The sequence below is a fragment of the Cebus imitator genome, unplaced genomic scaffold, assembly GCF_001604975.1.
Source record: "Cebus imitator isolate Cc_AM_T3 unplaced genomic scaffold, Cebus_imitator-1.0 Scaffold473, whole genome shotgun sequence".
NCBI classification, from domain to species: Eukaryota; Metazoa; Chordata; class Mammalia; order Primates; family Cebidae; genus Cebus; species Cebus imitator.
Genome location: NW_016107788.1, coordinates 321,738 through 341,620, shown reverse-complemented (window position 1 = coordinate 341,620; position 19,883 = coordinate 321,738). Strand labels below are relative to the sequence as shown.

At 51.8% G+C, this 19,883-nt stretch overlaps 1 protein-coding gene across 2 annotated transcripts; it reads right to left on the bottom strand.

The window, feature by feature from the left end:
- Positions 1-6: 6 nt before the first annotated feature.
- KLK14 (kallikrein related peptidase 14) lies at positions 7-6,421 on the bottom strand. Of its 2 annotated transcripts, none has more exons than XM_037732797.1 (6): positions 6,239-6,421; positions 4,774-4,835; positions 3,685-3,856; positions 1,202-1,455; positions 931-1,067; positions 7-276 (listed from the first exon to the last, which is right to left on the bottom strand). In XM_037732797.1, the coding sequence occupies exons 2-6, from the start codon at positions 4,811-4,813 to the stop codon at positions 124-126; spliced, it is 756 nt and encodes a 251-aa protein (XP_037588725.1). In that variant the 5' UTR covers positions 4,814-4,835; positions 6,239-6,421; the 3' UTR covers positions 7-123. The 2 variants fall into 2 exon arrangements, with proteins under 2 accessions (XP_037588725.1, XP_017367928.1); XM_017512439.2 differs by lacking the exon at positions 6,239-6,421 and adding an exon at positions 4,919-5,120.
- Between the last annotated feature and the right edge of the window lie 13,462 nt (positions 6,422-19,883).

The following is a 19,883-nucleotide window of genomic DNA, read 5'->3' as shown; positions in this document are numbered from 1 at the left end:
TGAGGGAGGAGGGGCTGGGGCCTGGACTCCTGGGTCTGAGGGAGGAGGGGCTGGGGCCTGGACTCGTGGGTCCTGAGTGGAGAGAGGAGGCAGCTGACGAGGTCCATCCCTCCATGACGGCCATCATTTGCCCCGCATCGTTTCCTCAATCCAGCTTCGGTACTTGCACAAGTTGGTGTAGACACCGGGGTAGCCAGGCAGGGCACAGCGCTCCATTCCCCAAGACACGAGGCCCTGGAGCTTTCCTTTGCACACCAAGGGTCCCCCAGAGTCACCCTGAGGGGGAGGAACAGAGATGGAGACACTGATGGACAGGTGGCCAGAGCCACGGCACAGAGAACCCAGGAAGCAGAGATAGTCACGGAGACAGGCAGAGAGACGCCGGGCAGACAGGTAAGGACGTTGTCCTGCCCCAGCTCTGAGGTCTCAGCCCCGGAGGTGGGGCACTTCCTTCCCTCTCCGCTGGGTCCGGCTCTGTCTCTGTGTCTGCACCTGCCTGTCCCTTGGGTCTCACCGGGTCCCTCTCTGCTCCATCTCTAGAACACTTGTGTGTCTCTTCCTGTGTCCCGGTCTCTGCCACTCCAAGGATGCATTCAGATTTCTAGAAGCCTGGGCGCAGTCTTTCCCAGACCCATATGTGCAGACACCACTCTGCAATCTTTCCCCAGCCTGTCTCATCCCCTTCCACCAACTACCCTGAGAGGGTTATCCCCACCTGACAGATGGGGAAACTGAGGCATGAACGCTTTGAGTCCATTACCCAGGCGGCACAGGGCTAGGAAGCAGGGCAGACTGGCTATCGGAATCTCTCTGTCCCTCCAGTTCCCTCTCTTCTGAAGACTTCTGCAGACTTCCGTGCTCCTGACATCATTTGGGGCCTAAATCCCGGTCCCAAATAATCCCTCCCCCAGCTCCCACCCTGGGCCTTACCTGACAAGAGTCCTTCCCACCCTGGGGAACTCCTGCACAGACCATGCCAGGCTTGATGGCCCCGGAATAGGCCTTCCTGCACACCTCATCCGGGGAGATGTTGATGTTCACGCATTGCAGAGAAGTGGGGTACCTGGCTGGGGGGGCACTGCAGGATTATGACTGAGTACCCTCCCATATGACCCAAGTGTCCAGGCCCCCAGGCCCTCTTCCCTCAGACCCAGGAGTCCAGGCCCCGCCCCCAGCTTTCCCAGATGCAGGAAATCCTCACCGATGGGGCTGGATGTCATTCCCCAGCCTGACACTCGGCAGGAGGTCCCGGGGCTGGCACAGGCCTGGGCGACTTCAATGGGCCTGATTGCCCTCCCGATCCGAGCAGGCTGCTGCAGCTGCAGCAGCATGAGGTCGTTGTCGTGGGTCCGTGAGTTGTAGTTTGGGTGTGTCACCTGGCGAACCACGCGCAGCACCTGCTGGGTGGCCTCCCACCTCTTCAGGTTGTGCTTGCCCAGGGCGACCCGAAGAATCCTGATCAGGACCGTCAAGAGGAGCGCAGCTCAGGGTCTGAGCCAGAGACCCCTCCCCACCCTCCAGCCCTGTTCCCTGGCCCTCTAGCTGGGTAACGAGTCTTCCCCCCCACCCCCACCCCAGCCAGGTCGAGCCTGCTCCTTACTAACTGCAGGCCGAGCATTCTTGGCCTCCTGCGCCCTTCCCCATGGCCAAGGCATTCTCTCGGCCCAGCCCCAGCTGCTGTTCCTTCTGCTCTTGGGCTGAGCTCCAGCTCCTGGCTTGGGAAGAAGATGTTGATTGGGAGAGCTTGGCTCCGTTCCAGGGTCTGTGCTGGGCTCTGTGCTTTCAGTTCTAAGTGAAACTGGGTAATGACTCCAGGCTCTAAGTCAGAACTGTCATTCCGGAGTAGGCTCCATTCCGTTTCTAGCCTGGGCTCTGGGTCCCAGACATCTTAAACTTTCGACTCTATGCTAAGATCGGGATTCTAGAGCGAGCCTGGATTATGACTTGATTCTTTTTTTTTTTTTTTTTAATGGAGTCTCACTCTGTCACCCAGGCTGGAGTGCAGTGGCACAATCTCAGCTCACTGCGACCTCCACCTGCCGGTTCAAGTGATTCTCCCACCTCAGCCTCCCCAGTAACTGGGACTACAGGTACCCACCACCACACCCGGCTAATTTTTATATTTTTAGTAGTAGAGACGGGGTTTTACCGTATTGGCCAGGCTGGTTTCAAACTCCTTACCTCAAGTGATCTGCCCCCCTCGGCCTCCCAAAGTAATGGGATTCTAAGCGTGAGCCACCTCGCCTGGCTATGACTTAATTTCTAGATTCTTATGTGAGCTTTCTGTTTTAGGGTAGTCTGAGGGTTTTGTTTTGAGCAGTGGATTAAGACCTGGGCTATGGGGTCTGGACACATTGAAATGAGCTTCAGTTTCTGGGTAGTACTCTGGGTTCTTCATTAAACTCTGGTTTATGAGCCGTTCGCAGACAAGACTTTGAGGTCTGTGCCCCAGTTGGGGTCAGGGTTCTCTACATTGGTCTGAGCTCTTGATTCAACAGGTCTGTTTCATATTGGATTACGGGGCTCTTGGTTCTAGACTCTGGTCTGAGCCCCTGACCGCAGGTTGGGCTCTGGGTTCTAGATGAAGCTCTAGGTTATGGCCTGGATCTTAGGTTTCAGAGTCTGGTTTGCATTCTGGCCTTGATATTCTAGACTCTGGACTGAGCTTTGATCTCAAGTTTCTAGACTGACCTTCCATTTATGGCATAGATATGGCTTATAGGCATTTTGACTTCTTTGCTGGGGTCTGGGTTGTAAATTCAGATCTAGAATTTAGGAGACGTCTAGGTTTTATATGGGGCTTCCAATTAGGATCTGCATTCTGGGATTTATTTATTTAATTTTTGAGACGGAGTTTCGCTCTGTTGCCCAGGCTGGAGTGCAATGGCGCAATCTTGGCTCACTGCAACCTCCGCCTCTCAGGTTCAAGCGATTCTCCTGTCTCAGCCTCCCGAGTGGCTGGGATTATAGGCATGCACCACCATGCTCAGCTAATTTCGTATTTTTAGTAGAGACAGGGTTTCTCCATGTTGGTCAGGCTGGTCTCGAACTCCCGACCTCAGGTGATCCGCCTGCCTCAGCCTCCTGAAGTGCTGGGATTACAGGCGTGAGCCGCTGTGCCTGGCACATTCTGGGATTTAAACACTGGGTTGAAGTCTGTGATCTAGGCTGCTTATCGCAAAGCTATAGACTAGACTCTGAACTAAACCTTGGATGTGAAACAGGCTCCAGGTTTTGTCTCTATTCTTGTGTTGTATATTCCAGCTGTGAGCAGGGTTCTAGTTCTGGATTTATGGCTAGACTATAGGTCCAGAGCTGGGCTCTGAGTGCCACGTAGTGTCCTGGGTTTCTAAATGTAGACAGGGTCCTGAATTCAGTCACCAATCTGGAATGGGCTAAGCTTAGTCTTGATGTAAAGCTTGGCCTCTGGATGAATCACTGGGTTAGATGTTAGGTTCTCAGCAGGCCCATCTGGTTGCAGAATCTAAACGGAGTTGGGGTGTATGGGGGCATCCACATCCCAAGCTGTGTTTCTGGCTCCAGGCTCTTCTCTAGACCTCGAACCAGGAGCCAGCTGCTACACTGGGTTCTAGATCTCCATTGAGATCCAGGTTCTCAGCTGAGTTCTAGGGCTTTAGACTCTGGAATTCACTGGGCACAGGGACAGGGGAGGGGGCCACTTACGGGCGGCCGCAGTGAGCAGCGGTGATGACCCACTGGTCTGAAAGCAGGGCGCCTCCGCAGAGAAAGCGGCGCCCGGGACCCGCCAGCAGGGCCACCTGCCATGGCTGGGAGTTCCGGGCACACGTGTAGCCACCAATTATCTTGTTCTCATCCTCTTGGCTCCGTGTCATGGCTAGGAGTGGACAGCATTGGGTGGAGAAAGTAGGTGAGCAAGCACTCTCCACTCCCCACGTTTGTAGGATTCCAGAACTGACAAATCCCCTTCCTTTTGGCCTAACCCCTAAGCCGCCCACCTCTATCTGTCCCACCCAGGGTGAGACATGTCCAATATCGACTCCGTTATTGTCCCGACAGAGAGTTTTCTGACTCACCTCCCAAGTCACCTGCGTAGCGTCTCTTACTTTGCACTATGGCCACCTTATCCGGGGCCCTACGTCCTCGGCCCTCAGCTCTGTGCTCCCATAATGTCTGTGATCACTTCTCCCGATACCCCACGTTTCCCCCAGGGAGCCCTTCCCCAGCACATTCGAGGACTTCCCTGTATCTTTCCCAACACTCCCACTCAGCAGGACCCCGAGGGTCCACCCTATCTTGCCCACACTTGCCCTCATCCACCACACCACACCCCACGGCACATCCCACCACCCCATCGTCCTTCTTGTCCCTCTGACATCAAAGTATCTTCCCCACATTGCTTCTTTCCTAACGAGGTCAAGGAAAGCCCCATCTCAATGGAGAGCTGGAACCCAATGTAGCGGCGGGCGCCTGGTCCGAGGTCTAGAGAAGAGCTTGGAAGGGAAAACCATAACAGCTTTCTGCTACGACCCACTCAGGACCTAATAGTTCTCTACGATTCCTTACTGATTTAGCACCAGATCCTGTAAACACTTTTCTCCCCAGCCCCACAATTTCCTCGTACCTCCACCACTGGGAGTTTAGGCCTCCAGCGCGCTCCCCCGCCACGATCCCTAAACTGCTCCCTGCTCTTATCAGGTTACCAGGAGCATCCGGGGGCCCCAAGGACCCTTCCCCATCTCTTCCTGGGGTCTCCAGGGGACCCCCTTGTCTCATACTCCACTGTTCTCTTACCTACAGCCAGGACTTGAAGTGCTGTGAGCAGGAGGAACATTTTAGGGGCTGAGGGCCAGGTGCTGTCAAACGCAGAGACAGTGAGAGAGGAGGAACCTTCAACAGAATCCGGGGCTGAGAGGGAGAGACAGCGAGGGCCACTTACGCGGAGCCCAAGACCCTCAGAGACATGAAGACAGAGCGGAGAGGTGGAGGCCAGAGACCAGGAGGGCGGGGCCTGCAGGCTGGAGGATGTAGAGCCAGCAGGTCCCTCCTTGATGTCCTGGTGAAGGAAGGAGGGGAGGTGTCTCTCTTCCCAGTCACGCTGGCAAAGCCTTTTATCCCTGGTCGGGACAGCTGGCCCTGCCCCCACTCACTCCCGCCGCCCTGCTTCTGACATTTTTTTTTATTGCCTACTTCCCATTCCAGGACTCCCTGGTCCCATCCCCTCCCTCCTCTCTCTGGCCAAAAAAGCAGCCACAATTGTTCATGAGAACCCGCCCCGGGAAGATGCTATAATCCAGAAGGAATCCTGGGAGGGGACGCCAGGGCAGGGTGGGCAGGGGAGGGCTCCCAGTTGCTGGAGGTGGTGGATCTGGTGGTGGAGTCAGGACACCAGGGTGGGGAGCCTCCGAGGAAAAGGCACCAAGGGGTTGAGAGAGGGACTCATGGGAGGAGACAGAGACAGACAGAGACAGAGAGGCAGACTGAAAGAGTCAGAGAGATGGAGACAGACAGAGAGACACAGAGATGGAGAGTGAGAAACAAAGAGAGACAGAGAGGGGGAGAAAGACAGAGACAGAGAGAGAGAGACAGAGACGGAGACAGACTGAAAGAGAGAGATGGAGAGACAGAGACAAAGAGAGACAGAGGGGGAGAAAGACAGAGAGAGACAGAGAGAGAGAGAGAAAGGGAGACACAGAGAGAGACAGAGGGAAAATGGATGGGAAGACAAGACTGGAGAGACAGAGTGTCCAGGAACATGAGTACAGAGGGACACGTGCTCACAGAAGGAGCTGAGGAGAGAGGTGGGGAAAGACGTGGAAGCTGGACGTGACAGGGAACAGGAGAGGCAGATGCTGGGAGAAAACCAGACGGAGGAGGAGGGAGACAGAGATGCCGGGAGAGAGGAGCGTGGAGAAGCGGAGGGAAGAAAGTGAAGACAGATGGAAACACACACAGAAAGAGGAAACAGCAGAGAGAGGCGAGGCTGAGATGCCCCCGCAGGCTGCACCACCGCAGACACAGAACAACAGCGATGAGGATGAGGGCCTTGCACGTGGGAGACGTGGAGGGGAACGGGACACGGTGGGAGAAAGGAGGACGGGACAGGCAGGCAGATGGCAGAGGGGAGATGGGAAGGAGGGCAGCTATAGGGGATGGGGACAATAACAGGGAAGACAGAGGCAGAGATAAGCGATGGCAGCACCAGGGAGAGATGCAGAGGCGGGGTGGGATGAAGGACAGGCAGGAGGGCGGGAGGTACCTGGACCTGGGGCAGGGCTGCCCACCTTGCTTTCTCACTTTTGGCTCCTGAGAGATGGGGGAGCAGAGGCCCCAGCAGGGAGCAGGAAGGTTGGTGCCAGAACTGGCATTCCCCAACTTGGGATCTGTAGGGGGGTGAGGAAGAGCTAGGTACAGAGACGAAGTGAGAGCTGGAGATGCAGAGAGAGGGACAGAGACCCAGAGAGGGGGGGGACAGGGACCCAGAGAGAGAGGGGGACAGAGACCCAGAGAGAGAGAGGACAGAGACCCAGAGAGAGAGGGGGACAGGGACCCAGAGAGAGAGAGGGACAGGGACCCAGAGAGAGGGGGACAGAGACCCAGAGAGAGAGGGGGACAGAGACCCAGAGAGAGAGGGACAGAGACCCAGAGAGAGAGGGGGACAGAGACCCAGAGAGAGAGGGACAGAGACCCAGAGAGAGAGGGGGACAGAGACCCAGAGAGAGGGGGACAGAGACCCAGAGAGAGAGGGGGACAGAGACCCAGAGAGAGAGGGACAGAGACCCAGAGAGAAGGGGACAAAGACCCAGACGGAGAGGACAGAGACTCAGAGAAGGGGACAGAGGTTCAGAGACAGAAGGACAGAGTCTAAGAGAGCGTCAGAGATTCAAAATGGGAGAGGGCAGAGAACAGGAGAGATGAGCGAGAGGGGGAGGATTCTGGCCAGTCTGCAGAGGGGTTCTGGAGCTGGCAGGGGTCCCATCCTCATTTCCAGGAGGGCCTACCCTCCTCAGCCCCTCCCCCAGCCCCTTAAATTCCGTAACACTTGTGTCTGTCTCTGGGCCTGGGCAGCCGCACGCCTGGACCACGTGGTGACTCAGGAGGCTGCCTGTGACTGCTCATGCAGCCTCAGCCTTCCTCCGCCTGGGCACCCGCCTCGGCTGGCTCTTTGAGCTGGTGCTTGGGCCGGGTCTCTCTCTGCACATGGGGATGCACTGTCTCTGCACCTGCCTCTCAATCTACACAGCGTCTCTCCCCAGGAGCCGTTCTGTTTCCTGAACTGTTCCTGTTTAACTACAGGCCTCCCTGCTTTGAGCTGAAGGCCTTGGGGAGCCTTCCTGGCCTCCTCTGCCATGGTTCAGGCTCTGCATCCACACAAGAAGCCCCTCTTTTTTTAAATTTTATTTTTACATTTGTTTTTTTGTTTTTGTTTTCTTTTTTGAGATGATGTCTTGCTCTTTAGCCCAGGCTGGAGTGAAGCGGCGTGATCTCGGCTCACTGCAGCCTCCACCTCCCAAGTTCAAGCAATTTTCCTGCCTCAGCCTCCCGAGTAGCTGGGATTACATGACCACTCCCCCCCCCCCACCACGCCCGGCTAATTTTTTGTATTTTTACAAAAAATACAAAACATGGTTTCACCATGTTGGCCTGGCTGGTCTCGAACTCCCAACCTCAAATCATTCACCTGCCTTGGCCTCCCAAAGTGCAAAGATTACAGGTGTGAGCCACCGTGCCCAGCAAGAGCCCCCTCTTTTAAGAAAGGATTCTCTTGGGACCCAGAGATGAGGTGGCAGGAGGGGGCTGCTCTGTGGTGATGAATCAGCTCTGTACTGGATGTGGCAGTGATTACACGAATCTGCACCTGAGCTAAAGACACACATAAGCCCATGCGCACACACACACGTGCAAAGAAAAGTGTGTGAAAAGTGAGTGTGCAGCGTGGTCTGTAGTCTCGTTAATAGTTTGGTTCCTGTGTGGCTTTGCTGGTTTCCATTCTAGACTAAGTTACACAAGGTATCGCCATGGCGGGAGGGCAGGTGAGGGAGATGCCCCCATGCACTGCGTGTGTAACCTCTAGGGAGTCTATAATTATCTCAAAGGAAAATATTAAAAATAAAACAGAATTTCCTAGTAAACACAAGTTCTCCCTCTTCCTAAAAAGTCCACTCTGCTTAAGCAGAAGGCCTTGGTGAACCCACAGGAGCCCAGGGATGGCTCCTTCATGCCACCCCACCCCAGGGTTCCAAGGGAATTCTTTATTGCCTGTAATCCTAGCACTTTGGGAGGTTGAGGCAGGTGGATCATCTGAGGTCAGGAGTTCGAGACCAGCCTGGCCAGGTTTCTTTTTTATTTTCTTTTTTTAATAGGGTCTCGCTGTGTTGCCCAGGCTGGAGTGCAGTGGCGCAATCACAGCTCACTGAAGCCTTGAATTCCTCGGCTCAAGCAATCCTCCCACCTCAGCCTCCTGAGTGGCTGGGACTACGTGCCGGCTACCACAGCCAGTTAATTTTTGTATTTTTTTGTAGAGACGGGGGTCTCATGATGTAGCCCAGGTTGGTCTCCAACTCCAGGGTTCAAGCGATTTGTCTGTCTTGGCCTCCCCAAGTGCTGGGATTATAGGCTTGAGCCACTGTGTCCAAAGAGAGAACATTTTTTTTTAAATGAGGCAGTGGTGGAGGGTGGGTCAGATACCTCTGGAAGGAAGACAGGTGACGGGTGATTTTGGAGAGAAAGGTTCTTGGTGGTGTGGTAGGGGTGGAGGCTGGGTGGAGCAGAGCAGGCCGCAGGTGCAGAGAGCTCTTCGCTGTGAGATAAGGGAAGGATGCTTGACATGGCTGTTGATGAGTCCGGATGACACTCGGAACAAAGACAATCACGCACATGTATTCCGTGCTCAGCACAGCCAGGCACTGTGATGAAACCTTTCATTTTCCTTTTCTTCTTTATATGGAGTCTCACTCTGACACCCAGGCTGGAGTGCAGTGGCGCGATCTCGGCTCACTGTAACCTCCGCCCCTCAGGTTCAAGTGATCCTCCTGTCTCAGCTTCCCGAGTAGCTGGGACTACAGGCACGCGTCACCACGCCCCACTAATTTTTGTGTTTTTAGTAGAGACGGGGTTTCACCATGTTGGCCAGGCGGCTGGTTTCCAACTCCTGACTTCAGGTGATCCACCCGCCTCGGCCTCCCAAAGTGCTAGGAATCCAGATGTGGGCTACCACGCCTGTCAGATGAGCCCCTTTTTAAAATGTTTAAACTTTAGGGAAACGTAAACTTTTTATTGTTGTAAAATAAATGTAGCATAGAATCCACCATTGAACCGTTTTTAGGTGCAGTTCAGTGGGATTAAGCGCATTCACATTGTTGTGTAGCCATCACTCCTCTCTAACTCCCCCAGGTGTTTTCATATCCCTAAATTCTGTACCCACTAAATGATAACTCCCTGCTTCTCCCTCCCCCAGCCCCTGGCAACAATTCTACTTTCTATGTCTATGAATTTGACTATTCTAGGTACCTTGCATAATAGGAATCAGCTTTTTTTTTTTTTTCAAGAGATAGGTCTTACTCGGTCACCCAGGCTGGAGTGCAGTGGTACAGTCACAGATCACTGCAGCCACAACCTCCTGGGCTCAAGCGATCCTCCCCCTTCAGACTCCTGAGTAGTTGGGACTACAGGTGTGCACCACCATGCCCAGCTAGTTAAAAAAAAAATTTTTTTTTTAGAGATGGGATCTCACTATGCTGCCCAGGCTGGTCTTGAACTCCTGGCTCAAGTGATCCTCCTCCCACCTCAGCCTCTCAAAGTGTTGAGACTACAGGTGTGAGCCACTGCACCTGGCCAAAAGGAATCATATATATATTTGTCCTCTTGTGACTGGTGTATTTTACTTAACCCAGTGTTCTCAGCAGCCATCCACATTGTAGCATGTGCCAGAATTTCTTTCCTTTCTTAAGGCTGAATGTTATTCCACTGTGTGTATAGACCGCATTCTGATTAACCAGCCAAGTTCTTTATCTGGGGTAGCGCCTTCCCTCTTTCTTTTCCTCCCTCTTTCCTTCATCCCTCCGTCTTCTCTCACCTGCCTTCCTTTTCTCTCCCCACTCTCTTTTAAGCAAATATTTATCAAGCACCTATTATGTACACCCTCATAGTTCTAGGGTCTACAGCCATGAACACAATAGATGCCCCTTCCAAAAAAATCCCTGCCCTACTGATGTTTATATTCTGGAGGAAAAAGAAAGTAAATAAACACAATATATGACATTACGAGTTATGAGGGTCTATGAAAAGGTGGCAGCAAGGGCCTCCCTGCAATGGAAGGGGGTCTGTAGGTCTCGGAACTACAAGAGGGCCAGTGGGGGGGTTGAGTGGGCAAGGAAAGAATAGACAATGAGGGCAGTGAGGTCATAGAAAGTCTGCCTTCTCGAGAGAGGCAGTATCTTGTTCCCATTTTACAGACAGGGAAACTGAGGCCGAGACAGGAGGTGGCTTGTCCAAGGTCCCACAGCTGGTAGGTGCAGGAGGCAGCAGAGAGACTCCAGGAGTGTCAAAACCTGCGCGCCACACTCTTAACTCTTCCTTCTGCTGTCTCCCAAGGCCACTGTCAAGTTCATTTGCACACTGATGTGTGTGTCCAACACGATTTGAACACATTTCATGAGAATGAACTCACTGACACCTTCCCCTGGCCATGGGAGAGCTCGTGAGTACCTCCAGTATTGTTAACTCCCCTCATTGTACAGATGGAGGAAGCCAGGATGCAGGATGGAGATGCTCAGCCACTCACCAAGGTTACACAACGCTGAAGGGGGATGCTATGATTTGAGCCCAGGTGGAGAGCTCTTAACCACCTCACGAGATGTTCAAGAACAAAGGAGTGGATGGTGCAACCAGCAGCGTGGTGGGATCGGCCCCAGACATGGGGAAAGACGCCTCTTCCATTGTTTCAGGAAGGAAGAAGGAAAGGGCAGGTCAGGTGCAGGTAGGGTGTGGGTCCGATGGCAGGAAGTCGAGGCTGGTCGGTCCTGTGGTTTCTGTTTCTTCCAGGGAACAGGAAGAAATCTCAAGGGGCCTTGGCGGATGGGGTTGGGAAGGCTGAGGGTGGCGGCGAAGGGGCCCAGGTGACATTGAGGATCGTGTGTTTCAAAGGGCACCCTCTCAGTGGGTGGTGGATTTTTTTCCTCTAACCTTCTAGATGTAGACAAAGAAAAGGTACCTGCAGGACAGGGGGACGGCGGGAGGAATGCTGGGACTGGGGAGCGGAGGGTTGCCAGGGCAGAGGGGACTCTGGGGCTGGTCTTGAACTCCTGGGCTCGAGTGATCCTCCTCCCACCTTGACCTCTCAGAGTGCTGGGATTGCAGGTGTGAGCCACTGTGCCCGGCCAAAAGGCATCTTGTTATTTTTGTCCTCTTGTGACTGGCTTATTTCACTCAACCTAATGTTCTCAGTAGGTGGAGACAAGGGGGCTTGCTGGGTGGGAGGCTGCCTGAGGAGGGTCAGGCGTCTTTGAGGTGGAAGAACAGGTATGACGCAGACAGCCGTGGCGCTGAGGCACGGGAGGCTGTGGTCAGGGAGTGGGACGTGGGATTTTGTGGTTTCAGAGGTGGAGCCCTTCTGGATGGAGATGGAGGCTGGGTGTGACCGTGGGAACGGATGGCGGGGGAGGTGGTCTCTGGCCACTTGGAGGTAGCGAGATTCGGAAACTGGGGCTCCTCTCTCGAGAAGCTTCCCACTCCTGTGTCAGCCCATGCCTGTCTCCGTGTCCACTTATAACAGCAATTGGGCAGGTCACCAAGGGCTTCCCATACATCCTCACACTGAATCCTCATGAAAGCCCTATGGGGCGAGGGACTCTCATTGGTACCATGTTATAGATGAAGAAAGCAAGTCTTAAGATAAGTAACTTGGGCAAGTGGCAGAACCAGGCCTCGAACCCAGATCATTTGGCCATTAAACACTACGCCACTCTGTCTGCAAATCTGTTTCCATGTCAGCAAGGGCGGAGAATTCTGTTTGCCTCGTTCCTTGATGGGTCCCCAGCTCCTAGAACAGCCTGGTGTGAGTGTGCACACAGTGAGTGCTCGTGGGATGAGCAGACGGACCCCCACCTCTGTCTTCTCTCAGGTCCTGGAAGGGCTGGGATTTGAACCTCAGCCAGCATGACTTGATGCCTCCCTGCTTCTGATCTCATGTGTGTCACTGATTATCCAAACTTTCTTCGGGTAACCCTCACAGGTGCCTCTTCAAATGCACCGGCTCCAATTCAGTTAGCTTGGCGGCAACTCTCAGATGTCTCTCAGATGTTTCCGAGCCAGCACTGAGAAGTGCTTTGCGCCAGGCAGCCTCTGTGTGCAAACCTGGGGGCCCCTGATGCTTGGCTGATGGACAGTGAACATCCCTGCCCCCATCCCACTTCTATTCCCTCCCATTTATTTCTCTTTAAGCTCCACAGTATGCCCCAGCCTTCCCCCTGTGTCTCCTGCAAGTTGGCATCCTCTCTCTAGGTGCTTGGGTCAAAGCTGGGAGCGTCTTTGATTCCTCCCTCGCTCTCACCTCCCATGTTGGCAGCTCCTGTCACTCAGCTCCAAAATACACAATAAAGAATCCACCCGCTAGTCCCCTCTCAGTCACCCTCTTCCAGGTCACCCTTATCCCTCACCTGCACAGATGCAGCAGCATCCTAACTGGTCTTGCTGCTTCCAGCCTCGACCCCCAACCCCTCCTGCCCTCGCCATGCTAAGTCCATTCTCTACTCTGCAGCCAACGTCTTCTTAAAACAGCATCGTGTTAAAACCTGCTTAAAACCCATCTGTGAGTCCCCACTGCAATTATAATAAAACCCAGATGCCTCCAGGGCACTCGGTGTCTGGCTTCTGTCCATCCTTCCAACCTCAGCACCCCATTGTGTACTGTGCCTCTGCCCCCTTGAGCTTCTTCCATTTTCTCGACATGGGAGGTGCCTTCCCACCTAGAGACTGGCGTTTGCTGTTCTTTCTGCCTGGGACACGCTTCCCACCACTCTGCCTGCGATCTTCCTTCAGATCTCGGCTTAAACGTCATCTCCTGACCACCTTCTCTAGAGCTGACCTTCCCTTCCAGTTTCAATCTCAGTTCCTCTGTGGGTTTCCTTCCTCCACCTTATTTTAATCTATAATTGCTTTATGTGTTTGCTTCCTTGTTTATTATTAGGGCTGGTTTTTTTCCTCTCTGTGGTGTTTATCACTGTTGGATGTCTCTCATCTTTTATTTATTTACTTTCTTACTTTTACGTCTTGTCTCATCTGTCTCCCACAACTTGAGTGTGAATGCTGACAGTGCAGGGATTTTCACCGGCTTTATCTGCCCCTGTGCCCTGGCACACAGGAGGTGCTCAGTAAACCTCTGTGGAAGGAAGAGATGTCTCTCACTAGAACTGAGGCTTCGCGGGGGCAGGGACCTTGTTTATCTTGTTGCTGAAGGAGGAAGCTTATCTCAGAGCCTGCTCAGAATCTCTGCTTTTCTCTAGAATCTCTGTACTCAATGTCTCCACCTCCTCAGACCTGACAGCGCTCTCCAATTACCCAGCCCTGGGAGAGCGCACAGGTGGAAGAGGGGGAAGCCGGTCTTTCTGAGACTGGACTCCAAATCCCTGTGGGATGCTTCTGACCCGATGGGATGGGACGCCGGCGTTTCACAGCTCCACTGCCACCCTTAGCTGTGTTTATGTAGGGGCTGTGTTTACTGAGGCTTTAGGCCACAGCAAAAGTCCCTTTGTTCCCGTGGAGACTAAGGCCTCCTGTTCATCTAAAGGACCATCTGTGTTCACTTGGGCCTCCGGCCTCAGCACCTCCCTGCCCTGGGCCTTCATATTTACTAAGCCCTACTCCTTCAGCAAAAGGATCTCCCGCCTTTACCATGGCCACCTGCATATGTGGCGAACATCTTTATTTTTGTTTTATTTTCTTTTTGAGATGGAGTCTTGCTCTGCTGCCCAGGCTGGAGTGCAATGGTGTGATCTCTGCTCACCACAACCTCTGCCTCCTAGGTTCGAGCGATTATCCTGCCTCAGTCTCCAGAGTAGCTGGGATTACAGGTGCGCACCACCACAGCTGGCTAATTTTTCGTATTTTTAATAGAGACGGGGTTTCGCCATGTTGGCCAGGCTGGTCTCAAACTCCTGACCTCGTGATCTGCCCGCCTCGGCCTCCCAAAGTGCTGGGATTAGAGGCGTGAGCCACTGTGCCAGGCCTACATGTTTATTTTTGTTCGGTCTGCTTGCGAGAAGCTTGTCTTGGATTTACACTGCCTTTGAGTAAATGTAGGGCTCTTCACTTTTAGGAAACACATCCTCAGCTTTGAGTAGCGTTCCCAGCTCTCAGTGAAAATGTCTTAAATAGCCCTCACGTCTGTTCTCGCCATCCTGACACCCTTGCCATGGCCCCAGTTTTGGCTGCCAGATCCATTCCGGACCTCTGTCCCAGCCTCTCCCTGGGCTCCTGGCTCAGAATCCTCCTACTCCAGTCTTTCCTGGACAGGGCCCCAGAGGCCTCTTTCTGACACCCAGAGCTGGCCCCGTCGGCTCTAACCCTCCCTAGCACCCCATCACCGCCAGAAGAATTCCAGTGCTTTATGGAGGGCGGGCCACCCCTCCACCATCCTGCACAAGGAGGAGCGGCAAAGTTCGCAGGGACTCAGGGGCTCCTGAGCCTGCAGGCCTCTGTGCCTGCCATTGTCTCTGCCTCACACATTTGTCCCCATCTCACCCTTTCCTGTGCTCATTCTTACTCATCTCCAGCTTCCGGTTTAAACATTACCTCCTTCAGGAAGCATTCCATGACGCAGCGTGCTGACTTAGAAGCCCCGTCTCGGGTCTCCCCTGTGTCCCTCCTAAGCCCCACGGTGGCACGTATCCCTCCGGGTCTTGACTTGCCAGTGTCCCTGCCTGCCTCTGCCATCAGATAGGGAGCCCATTGAGGGCAGGGACCCAGTCTGACTCAGCCGCATTGCCGCACCGCCCTGCGCAGGGCCCGCCAGCTCCAAGGAGGCGTCAGGAACTGTTTGCTGCATGAATAAAGGGGTGATCAGTATCCCTCCTTTGCTCAAATATCCTCCATGGCTTCTGCAGTGCTCAGAACCAAAGACAAACCGAAGTCGCCTCTCCCTCTCACCTCTCCTCCACTTGCTCCCTCTGCTTTCTCTCTGAGTCTCAGAGTTTGCACTGCTGTTTCCTGCCAGGAGCACTTTCCCGTTTCCCACCTCCCCTTCTCCCCCCACCCCACCCCACCCTGTGCTCTCTGCTCTCTGAGATGTGCAGAGAGCCCCAGGATGTGGAGGTCTATGGTGGTTGATGATGTGAGAGGAACCCCATGCACCCTGTAGCCCGTTTCTTTCCCCATAACAGGAAACCATGATGCCTTCCTTTCAGGTTATACAGCCACCCTCACTTGTTTGCCGTTTATCTATGGCTGCTTTCAACATACAACAGCGCAGTTGCCATAGGGACTCTACGGCCCACAAAGCCTAAAACATTTGCTATCTGGCCCTTTACGGGAAAAGTTTATAACCCCTGCTGTAGAGTCAGGCAGTCCAGGGAAGTGACATCACTGAGCTTTAAGATCTTCATCTAAGTAGAATTACAAGGCCAGGCACCGTGACTGGTGCCTGTAATCCCAGCACTTTGGGATCACTTGAGGTCAGGAGTTCGAGACCAGCCTGGCCAATATGATGAAACACCATCTCTATTAAAAATACAAAAATTAGCCAGGTGTGGTGGCGCATGCCTGTAATCCCAGCTAACTAGTGGGGTGAGGCAGGAGAATCACTTGAACCTAGGAGATGGAGGTTACAGTGATCTTCGTTAGAGTGAACCAAGATCATGCCACTGCACTCCATCCAGCCTGGGTGACAGAGTGAGACTCCTTCTCAAAAAAAAAGAATTACACTAGTACTCAAATCATATATAACATATATCTTGCCTTTTACACTAGTATTATGAGAGTTGAGATGAGAATAATAACCATTTGTTGAGCACATACTATGTACCAGAAGCTGTTCTAAATTCTTTGGGGTGTTGTTAATTCAATTTGACTTCACATAAATCCTATAAGGCAGGCATTGCTATTATTGCCCTCACTTTACAGATGAACAAACTGAGATGATGCATGGCACATAGCAGGCCCTGTTGAATTTTTTTTCCTGACACCCTGGCTGGCAGTGATTGAAACTGAGCTTTCAAGGCTTTTAACACTTTCAAGTGACCTCTGTGAGGCCACTGTTAAGCCTCATTGTGGGCCACTTCTGTTCATGTGTGTGTGTTGGTTCATTTGTTAAATTTATTTGCTGAGGTCTCCTTGTGCCAGGTTAGCCCTGGACTAGGTTCAGGTAACACAAATGAATCAGACTTGCTTACTGTCCTCTGAGCATCTCCCACCCCCTACCTCGTCCTGCTGGTGGGGAGACAGGGACTTAGTGCAGGGCGATAAAGCTTCACATGGAAGTGGTAAGGGCCTTGAAAGCCTGAGTCAGAGGACACAGCTAACCTCACCTAGATTCCTAGCCCACTGAAACTGGGAGGAAAAACAAAGTTTATTGTTTATTAAGCCACTAAACTTGGGGCGATTTTTACCCAACAATAGGTAACGAATACAAGGATTTTGCTTATTACTCAAAATCACTATATAAAGCCCCTGAAAAACAGAAAGCTGAACCAGAGAAACACTGAGAGTCTCCAAGAACACTGTGTTTCTTCTTAGAGACAGTAAGAAAAGCACATACATGTTTCTTCCTTTTAGTTTTGGCCACCAGGAAGCTCAGAGCCAAATGTATGACCCAATTTTAATAATTGTGTAAGCCCCTATAACCTGCTTATCTGTGTTCTTATTCCTGGCCTTTCATTTTATTCTGACTATTTTTTTTTTCTCTCTCTCTCTCTTTTTTTTTTTCTGAAACAAGACGGAGTTTTCCTCTTGTTTGCCCAGGCTGGAGTGCAGTGGAGTGATCTAGGCTCACCGCAAACTCCGCCTGCCAGGTTCAAGGGATTCTTCTGCCTCAGCCTCTTGAGTAGCAGCTGGGATCACAGTCATGCGCCACCACACCTGACTAACTTTGTATTTTTAGTAGAGTCAGGGTTTCTTCATGTTGGTGAGACTGGTCTTGAACTCCCGACCTCAGGTGATCCGCCTGCCTCTGCCTCCCAAAGTGCTGGGATTACAGGCATGAGCCACCGATCTTGGGCCTGACTTTTCCTTTTCTTGGTACTGATTTTATTAGCTCAGCTGTATTTTTCTATATGATATGAATTATGGTAAGCCACCTCAAATTCAACTTACAGAGAAGCAAGGCATTCGTAAATTTGTTTTTTGTTTTGTTGCTTTTTTTTTTTTGAGACTCTCACTCTATGGCCCTGGATGGAGTGCAGTGGCACGATCTTGGCTCACTGCAACCTCCGCCTCCCAGGTTCAAGAGATTCTAGTGCCTCAGCCTCCCAAGTAGCTGGGATTACAGGCATGCACCACCATGCCTGGCTAAGCTTTTATTTTTATTTTTAGTAGAGACGGGGGTTTCATCATGTAGGCCAGGCTAGGTCTCAAACTCCTGATCTCAAGTGATCCACCTGTCTCGGCCTCCCAAAGTGCTGGGATTGCAGGCGTGAGCCACCACACCCAGCCCATAAATCATTTTTTAAAAATAGTTTTAAAATTTAAAACACAGTTTTGCACATTAAAAAAANTATATGCCATTAGCACCATCTGACATACTATACAATTGACTTATTTTTCCTGTTTTTTGTTTTGTTTGTTGTCTCTCTCGAGGGCGAGGTTTTGTTCCGTCCACCGCTGTCACCCATCATGTGCTCAAAAAGTATTTGTTGAGTGGCTGAATGAACACAAGGGCATCGAGGTCAAGGAGTGTCCAGTGTGTATACAGGGCCTTAAGATCTCTGCCGACCTGTGTCTCTCACCCTTGAGGAATGGCTCAGAGACCAGCGGGTAGGTGGGCGGAGAGAGCTGAGCTCCCGGTCCGGGCCTGGGAAGGGGAGACCTGGTTTTGCTGTCAATGACAACCTGATGCACAGGTGAGCTCACAGCGACCACTTGTGTCCAGAGCTGAAAAGAGCACCTTCCCCCAGGGTTCTTGTTTTGTTTTGTTGAGATGGAGCCTGGCTCTGTCGCCCAGGCTGGAGTGCAGTGGCCAGATCTTGAGATCTCGGCTCACTGCAACCTCCGCTTCCCAGGTTCAAGCCTCAGCCTCCTGGGTAGCTGGGATTACAGGCACCTGCCACCCTACTTGACTAATTTTTGTATTTTTAGTAGAGATGGGGTTCTGTCTCAAACTCCTGACCTCAAGTGATCTGCCTGCCTTGGCCTCGCAAAGTGCTGGGATTTCAGGTGTGAGCCACTGCGCCTGGCACCCCCAGCTCTTCAGAGGCCCCCATGAGGAAGGCTGCAAGCCCAGGCTAAGAGGAATGGCAAGCACTCACTCAATGCCTGGCGCTCTTCTAGGCACTGATACATATTTATTAACAATAATCACCGGGTGGAAGTCCCATTCCTCCCCACACTGTACAGCCGAGGAGCCTGCTCAAGATCACACAGCTTGGTTCCAACCCTCGGGCAGTCTGGGTCTAGGAAGCACAACTGCAAATCTGCACGGTCCAGTCTAGTGCCTGCGGGTCCCAAGGGGCAGCTGAAGTGTGGGGAGCCTGGATTGAGATGGGCTGGAAGTATAACACACACATTGAAATTTGAAAACTTTATATGAAAAAAAAAACATAACATGTACAAAATATCTGGCTTAAGTTTACATATTAAAATGCTAATATTTTGTATAAGTGGGTCAAATACATTTATTAAAATGTCACTTGTGTCCCTTCTCTAGGAGAAAATGTTAAATTATACATACAGTTTGCATTTTCTATTGTATGTTCAGTGCCTTAAACCACAAAAGAAATCCAACCACTGGCCACTCCCCCAAGCAGAGGGAGAAACTCCAATAAACAGAAGGGGAAAGGTCCTTTGCCCAAAGCCACATGGTAAATCACTGGCACAATAGCAATAGGAACCTAGGTCTCTGGCTTCCAACAGGCAGTGGAACCAGCAAAAGGGTCAAGAGCCCTTTCTTTGCAGCCCCTTTCCTGATTGGCTGCAGCGTGGCCCCGGAAACTTACTTTACCTCTCTGGGCTGCAAGTTTATCCTTCATAAAATTGGTGCTGAAGGAACCAACCCAAATGCTCATTGATCAACATGTGAATAAAGAAACTATGATATATATAAAAACTATGATATATATATATATAGTGTGTATATATATTATAATATATATTATATATATACATATATGTATATATATAAAGAAACTATTATATATATGTATGTGTGTGTGTGTATATATATATATAGTGGAACACTACTCAGCCATAAAAAGGAATGAGTTAACAGCATTTGCAATGACCTGGATGAGACTGGAGACTATTATTCTAAGTGAAGTAACTCAGGAATGAAAACCAACCATTGTATGTTCTCACTGATATGTGGGAGCTAAGCTATGAGGATGCAAAGGCTTATAAGAATGATACAATGGATTTTGGGGACTTGTAGGAAGGAGTGAGAGGGGAGTGAGGGATAAAAGACAACAAATATGGTACAGTGTACATGGTCAGGTGATGGGTGCACCAAAATCTCACAAATCTCCGCTAAAGAACTTACTCATGTGGCCAGGCACAGTGGCTCACGCCTATAAACCCAGCACTTTGGGAGGCCGAGGCAGGTGGATCACAAGGTCAAGAGATTGAGACCATCCTGGTCTACAGGGTGAAACCCCGTCTCTACTAAAAATACAAAAAATTAGCTGGGCATGGTGGCGTGTGCCTGTAATCCCAGCTACTCAGGAGGCTGAGGCAGGAGAATTGCCTGAACCCAAGAGGCAGAG